An 8,223-nucleotide genomic window follows, 5' to 3' on the forward strand; every position below is an offset into this window, starting at 1 on the left:
GTAGGGTGGAAGGTCGACGAAAGAGGGGGAGGCCTTCAACGAGATGGATTGATACGGTGGCTGCGATGATGGGATCAAGTATAGCGGGGATTGTGGGGCTGGCGCGGGATCGGGCGGTGTTTCGTTCTGCTGTGCATGGGGTCACTATGAGTCGGAAACGACTCAACGGCACTTAACAACAACAAAGACAATGAAATCAATTAGTGTTTTTGTACTGAAAAAGATATACATGGGAGAATCAGATAAAATTTATTAAAAACTGTAAAGCACCTCTTACTTCTCCTGCTAAGAAAGTTCTTTTTTCCTTTAGGGAGACATTCCAGTGTATAGGTTGAAAGTGCTAATCTGAAGCGTGGCTGTACAACTTTGAATCTTGACTTTGCCTCTTTCTGGCTGTATAGCCCTCGGCAAAACAGTGCTAAACTGAAGTCTGGCTATACAACTTTGCCTCTTTCTGCTTGTATAGCTCTTGGGCAATTTACTTAACAGCTCTGTGTTTATTTCCTGATCTTTAAGGAAATAATCAAAGTATGTAAACAATCCTTACATGCCTGGTGCATGTAAACACCCTGTAAATGTTAGTTATTGTTGTTATGTTCCTTAGGGAGTTTTATCAAAATATAGGAAAGTAATCAAGATTTGATGAACTGCCCTAAAATTGGACATTAGGGTATAACTATAATCACTGTAGTAAACAGTGATTAAATATAAGACAAGTTGCTTATCAATTCCAATTCATGGCAACTCCACATGTATCAGAGTGATCTGTGCTCCATGGAGTTTTCAATGGCTGATTCTTCAAAATCAGATTCCAGATCTTTCTTCTACGATGCCTCTGGGTAGACTCTCCAACCTTTCAGTTAGCAGCCAAATACGTTAACCAGTTACACCACCCAGAGACTCCATTAAATATATAGGCAGTCCCTGGATTATGAATGAATTCCGTTCCTAAATCTGTCTTTAATGTGTGGAAGTCAGCCAAATGTTTGTGATAGTATACAGTATACAGTGTACCTTTCTATGGTTAAAAAACATTATACACTAAAAACATTTTTAATACAGTAATAATAATAATAATGTTTTGATGCACATCACAAAGTAGCACCCATTTGTTATTATTAACCACTGTATGTACCTCGAATTTTTAATATAATAGGCTTTACAGGGGTTGGTTCTAACTACGGGTTGTTCATAGTTAGATGTTCGTAACCCAGGACTACCTGTAAAGGATAAAGAGGAAAAAAAAAGCTTTTTTAAAGGAAATTTTTAATAAGCTAAATCCTACTCAAAAGGTATGCACAAGAATTCTTGCCAGTTAAAAACAAACTCTACTGAAACCCATTCTCAAAATCTTTCAAGAAAGAGGGTAATTATATGATCATTAGCCATTAGAGAGATGAAATCAAAACAACAATGAGATACCATCTTGCCCCAGTACTAACAGCAAAGTTCAACAAGACAGAAAATAACAAATGCTGGCGAGGTTGTGGAGAGATTGGGGCTCTCATACACTGCTGGCAGGACTGTAAAATGGCACAACCACTGTGGAAAGCAGTATGGCGATGCCTTAAAAAGTTGGAAATAGAAATACCATTTGACCCAGCCATCCCATTACTAGGTATATACCCTAAAGAAGTGAGAGCCATGACAAGAACAGACATATGCACACCCATGTTCATCGCAGCACTATTTACAATAGCAAAAAGTTGGAAACAATCTAGGTGTCCATCAACTGAAGAATGGATAACCAAACTGTGGTACATACACACAATAGAATACTATGCAACCCATAAAGAATAACGTAAAATCTGCAAAACAGCGCATAACGTGGATGAACTTGGAGGACATTATGCTGAGTGAAATAAGTCAATCACAGAAGGACAAATATTGTATTAGTCCGTTATTGTAAAAGTCAAGGAACAGTTTATATATGGAAGGAAATTTTCTTTGCTGGTTACCAGGGGTGGGCGGGTAGAGTAGGGAACACTGTCAGATAGGTAGACACAGTATTGATTTGGGTGAAAAGAAGGGCAATGTCCCATATGTGAGTGATCAACATGGTGGCATTGAGGAAGAGGAAGACACAGAGAGGTACATGGGAGGTGCAGACAACAAGGATGAACCCTTTTGCATATACAGTCCTGCGTTGTCCGTGAAGGCAAACACGGGTATACGGGTGGATAGATGGGTGGACAGGCTGAACTATTAGGTATATCTATGCAGCAGGGAGTGTACCTAAGACTATATATAGGGTTGGCAGACAATGGTTCTTCAGGGAACAAGTGTATGTGTATGTTCTGTAAGAACTCCCAGGGATATAGTAGAGCTGAAAAGGGACAAGGTTGTAGTCACTTCTTGGTCACAGCCAGCTACCCAGAGGGAGCGAATAGTTGAACCTGTGGGCTTGGGACCACAGTGCAAGGGGACATCAAGCTCAACTGGCCTAACATACTACACAAAACATTGTTCCACCTCCTACTTTGGCAAGTAGCGACTGGGATCTTAAAAACTTGCAAATTGCCATCTAGATGCAACGATGGGTCTCTCCTCATCCAGAGCAAAGAAGAATGATGAAAACCAAAGATTCACGGAAACAATTAGTCCTCATGACTGGTACACTATGGGATCCTCAGCCTATACAACAATGAGACCAGAAGAACTAGATGGTGCCCGGCTACCACTGTCAACCACTCAGAGTGGGATCTATGTAGGAGATCCTGGATAGAGAGGGAGAACAATGTGGAACAAAATTCAAGATCATTGAGGGGGGAAAAAAAAACAAAAGGAGACCAGGTTTGCTGGTCTGACAGAGCCTGGTAGAACCACTGAGACTATGGTCCCTAGCTGCCCTTTAGGTCTGGAATTGAACCCACACCTGTGGCTTCCAGCCAAATAAAAGACAGCCATAAGAGTTTAACATGTACCTGAGGTAGATACATCCCTTGGAGAGAACAATCATGGGAGAAAGAAGGGCTGTTTATGCACAGGGAGACAGCTCATGGGGTAGGAGCACATGGAGGGATGGACACAGAGAAGAGGTAACTATCCGGAGGAACTGGGAGGGAAGGTGTTAAATTGGGATAGACTGTCAATGTCATCAGATAATGTATATGTGAACTGTAGCATGGAAAGTGAATTTGCTCTGTAAATTTTCATCCAAATCACAATTTAAAAAAAAAAAAGGAAAGAAAGAAAGAAAGTAATTAAACAAACACTCACATTATAATCTTTCTGGGTGTCATTAGGTCAGAACCAGGTAGCTTAAATGACAGCTTAAACATGAGGGGCCACAGTGTTGCCCCTCAACAAGGTACATCCCAGAGTTCAAAAAAATTTGGATTTTCCTTCAAAAATATTAAAATTATTTTCACTCAAAGACAGCCTTTAGGAAGTCATGCAGTAGGAAGAGTTTTGTATTTGGAATTCTTGTTTGCAGGAATTCTGGTAAGTTAGAAAGTCATGCCAAAGGCACAGAAAACCAGACCACTTACAACTTGACATTGGAAAACTCACTTAACAGGCCTGCCTCTAACATTCATTACCTCACGTATAAATTGGTACTCACATCTACCTCTCAGACTAGGCAGGATACAGGACAGGTAAAATGAGATTTATATGAAAATGCTTTGAGAACAGCTCATACACACATACACACACATTCCTAGTCTGACCCTTTTCTCCTATTCAGGAGTGGGAGGTGAGGCCATGTAGCAAACTAAAGTTAAACTGCAATTTGTGTGTGGAGTACACAAGTCTTTATCATAATTTCTATTTTAAATTGTTTCTGGAAATTTAAAGCCTTGTTATAGTCTCAAATTTGATTTTTAAGTATCAAACTCTAAAATACAAATTACTTTATCTGCAAATAAATTACTCTCAGAGAGTAGGACTTTGGAGACCACTATAACTCATCAAAGACATATTAAAGCCAAGTATCTCCCTATCTAATACCCTCAAACTCATAATAAAGACAACCACATCTCTTTTGTACATTTCTTCCCTCCATCAGCATAAACTTAATGCTGCCATAATAGATGATTACAAAATGTCTCCAAGAAATATTTACAAGTATTTAAAAAAATCAAATATTTATGTAATTAGTATTAAAATCTGTTACTAGCTTCTTCCCAAACTGAAGAGGACTTTCATGAAAAATTCCGAAAGTACCAAAAGAAAAAATTTTAATTTCAAGCTCATATAATATGATATCAGATGAAATTTTATAAACTATTAAGCTTACAAAAAAGGAAATCTAATCTCTTCTAAGCATGAGTGGTGGAGGGGTCTGGGTTGTCCATGAACATTCAGTCTCATTACATGAGCCAGTGTCAATGGAGGGTTAAAAAAAAGTACGGTGTAACCTCAGTGCAAATTAGGTACAACAAGAAATGAACGAAACTGCAATTTATTGTTTCACTACAAACAGAAACATCTAAGTAGTATCTAACGTACAGGAACAGTTGAAGGGAATTTATAAATTGAAAACAGTAACAGGCTTTGAAAAGAAGTCTTAGATTACAATAAAATCCATTTCAATGACATCATATTTTCTTCAATTCATTTTAGCTTAGTAAATAGTAGTAATTAATTTAAATTAGTAAATTAAAAACATTCTCTTTAACTCTTTTGCTTTTGGATCCTAACACTTATCTCTACCTTATAAGCATCACATAGCATAGTGCCTAAGGCACTTGACTGCTAACCAGAAGGCTGGTGGTTCAAACCCACCAGCCACTTCTCAGAAGGAAGGCTGGGCAATCTACTTCCACAGTGATACCGCCTCAGAAATCCAAGGAGGGTCCCTATGAGTTGGGGACGACTCGACGGCACATAACAACAACAACATACCCAAACCAAATCCACGGCTATCGAGTCAATTCCGACTCATAGTGACCCTAAGGACAGAACAAAACTGCCACACAGCCTTTCCAAGGCTGTAAATCTTCACTGAACAGACCGCATCTTTCTCCTACTGAGAGGCTTGTGGGTTCGAACTGCTGACCTTTTGGTTAGCTGCCGAATTCTTTAACCACTGCAGCACAAGAGCTCCTAATATCACTTGTACAGTACTAGTTTAATTCTAAAAATGAGTTCTGATCATAAAAATTTTTAGTCTAGTTAAGACAAGTAATTACAAAAATTTGCTTGTAGTTAATTGCTTTAAATATATAATCTCATTCAATCCTCTACAAGACCTTGAGTTAGACATTATTACTTCCATAATATCCATTTTAAAGATGCAGAAACTGAGTTTATAGGTATTAAGCAACTTAAAATCTTAGGCTAGTATGTAATAGGGCCCAGAATCAATCCATGTTAATCTACAGCAGATGCTTTCAATCGCATTGGAAACAAAGGTAAAATCTAATTTTTCAACCAGTTCCATATAACTTGAAAGAGTGACAAGAATCATGTATTCTAGAATGGCAGCAGTTTATGAAAAAAAAAAATAATTTCTACTTAAACATTCCTATTAAATGTGAAGCCTGTCAAAGAATATTTGGTATCTTTTGCCTTTCTTGTTTTTTATCTACGGAACAAAAATAGTCTTGAGACACCAATAACTAACTTTTAAAATTTAATGGCGTTACACACTGAATTTCAATACCTCACATTTAAATATGGAAGAAATCTCTCACGTAAATGACTCAGGAGCGAAGCCTGCAAAAAACGTGAACCTGTGAAATGTTCCTCCTCATTATCCTCTACCCTCACCCTAGAGTCACTAAAGAAGGAAAATACACAACTTCAAGAGAGCTGAAGGTATAAAGACAACCAGGTAACTGAGACAGTGTAAGATTTTTCCTTCATGCATCCATTTGGCTGAAGGCACTGAACTAGAAATTCTACTGCCTTTTACAAATTTCACAATTCCAAGTGACAGTTAAAAAGCAGCTGCAACATGAGCACATTGTATCCGAAAACGCTGACTCAAATAAGACATTTATCACGACTACCAGGTCTCAATTCTAGCTTCTCTGTCAATTATACAAAGAGTCAGCTATTAAATATTAATAGCATACCATTTGCACTGGAGCTCTGGAAAAGAGCCGCCTGCTAACAATTTTTGTTATGAAGGAAAAACCATCCTTATTTTCTAGGTAAATTCGAGGCCACTAGAATCCCTCGGATGGACTATCACAACCAGTCCTCCTCAGGGGAGGCTGAGAGAGCACCTCCACATCCCAGCAGGAGGGGCGCAGACGGAAGGCGGGTCCCCCGTAAGTCCTGGGGCATGGGTTCGCAGCTCCCTTCTCCCTCAGCTACCAGCTGCAGACCAGGCGGCGGGGCGGGGCCGTCCGCACAATGAGAGCAGACGGGCGGGGTGACTACGACCCCCGCGGGGGTGGGAGCGGGGCGAGGCGAGGGCCACTCACCCAGCAGCAACACGTTCTTCCCCGTGGGGAGCTTGGAGCGTGACCGAGTGGAGACCTCGCTGAGGATGCAGGACCTAACAGGGAGCAAGCAAAGCAAAAGATGAAGATAGGGGCCGGGACCGCAACGCAGGAGGGACTGGCCTCTGGCTGCCAAGAACGCACTGGCCCGGCCTGGCGCCGAGCTCCAGCGGGCACGGGATCCCGAGGCGTCCGGAGGGCCAGGAGAGGCAGCGGGGGCCCAGGGAGGGGTAGGTCGTTACCAGAGGTTCTGCCCGTCTTCGTCGTCGCCCGCTGTGGCGACGCCGTTGCCCGACGTTAGCTCGTTAGCTAAGGGGCCGCCCGTGTAGGTTGAGGCTAATCCCGGCGGAGAGGAACCGAAGGAGCCGACTCGCCCCGTAGCCGCCATTTTGGTCGGGAATCACTCCACTCCCGGCAAAGCTGAATGAGCTAGGCGGTGGCACCGGCGGCGGGAACCCGGATATGGGGCACGGGAGCGGGGCGGGGCCTACGGGGGAGGAGCCCTGAACCTAGACCTGGATGATGGAGCGAGCAAGAACTGACTGCGCGTGCGCTACAGGCTGGCGGTCCTTGAGGGGCTGCGCCTGCGCGGACGACAGGGCGTGTAGGTCTGCCGCAGCTAGAGTTCGGCTGATCTCACCCGAGGAGGCGCTTCCCGCTGCCCCACCCGTAGCTCTGGGCTGCAGCAGGGCGGGTTGGGGTGTGTCAGGCGAGGAGTGCTCCCTCTTTTCAGTCGGATCTATAAACCCCGCAGCCGGAGCAGAATTCCTGCACTATTAAGCGCAGATCCCTCAGCTACACTGGCACTTCACCGAGAAGTGGAAATGTGCACTAGTACAGAGGCGATTCTAAACCCTTATCTAGAGTGTTACAGTAGTCCAGGGTTTCTGGCTTTTTCCTCTGCGTTCTCAAGTGGCGAAGTGTTCCTCAAACCTTGATCCCACATCAAGAGCAAGTTCCCCTAGACCGTAAGCAGCTGCATGACCGTGATAAGATGTTGCCAGAGCATGATTTAACGGTTTCGATGTTTTCGAATGAGATGCTCCGCATGATATTTTAAGACTCACTATTGACCCATCCATCCATTTAGTCAACAACGTTTATTCAACACTCACTACCAGCATAGTTGGCACCGGGAATACACAGATGAAAAACCCGCTGTCATCGAGTCAATGCCGACTCATAGCGACCCTTTCGGACCCAGTAGAACTGCCCGGTAAGATTTCCAAGGCTGTAAATCTTCATGGAAGCGGACTGCCTCATTTTTCTCCCGCAGAGCAGCTGGTGTGTTTGAACTGACCACTGTTTGGTTGGCAGCCAAATACCTTAACCACTGTGGCATCAGAGCTCCTTCACAGATGGGAAAGAGGCCCTAAAATAACTTTTTCCAATGTTGTTGTTGTTGTTGTTGTTGGATGCCTGGAGTTGTTTCCAACTTACAGTGACCCTATGTACAGCAGAAGGAAACACTGCCTGGTCCTGTGACAGCGCCAGGATCCTTGCTATACCAGAGCCCATCTTTGCAGCCACTGTGTCAATCCATCTCATTGAGGACCTTCCCCTTTTTTATTGACTGTCCACTTTACAAAGCATGATATCCTTATCCAGGGAAAGGTCCCTTCTGACAACATGACCAAAGTAGGTGAGACGAAGTCTGGCCATTCTCGCTTCCAAGGAGCATTCCGGCCGCACCTCTCCAGGGCAGATTTGTTGTTTTAGTAGTCCATGGTACTTTCAGCATTCTTTGCCAACACCACAACACAACACCAGAACTCAAAAGCATCGCCTCTTCCTCCAATAGCTTTACCAATTAAATATATTTGAATAT

General features: G+C 42.9%; 1 protein-coding gene across 1 annotated transcript in view; it reads right to left on the reverse strand.

Annotated features, from left to right (window-relative positions):
* Nucleotides 1–6,783, reverse strand: part of DYNC1LI1 (dynein cytoplasmic 1 light intermediate chain 1) — a 47,044-nt gene extending 40,261 nt beyond the window's left edge. The window contains exons 1-2 of the mRNA XM_007948637.2: nt 6,638–6,783; nt 6,378–6,451 (exon numbers count right to left, since the gene is read on the reverse strand). Coding sequence (XP_007946828.1) covers nt 6,378–6,451; nt 6,638–6,783 — 220 coding nt within the window. The remainder of the gene's footprint in view (nt 1–6,377; nt 6,452–6,637) is intronic.
* Nucleotides 6,784–8,223: the final 1,440 nt, after the last annotated feature.

This window comes from Orycteropus afer, unplaced genomic scaffold (genome assembly GCF_000298275.1).
Source record: "Orycteropus afer afer isolate SDZICR_OR568_19922 unplaced genomic scaffold, OryAfe1.0 scaffold00218, whole genome shotgun sequence".
Lineage (NCBI taxonomy): Eukaryota > Metazoa > Chordata > Mammalia > Tubulidentata > Orycteropodidae > Orycteropus > Orycteropus afer.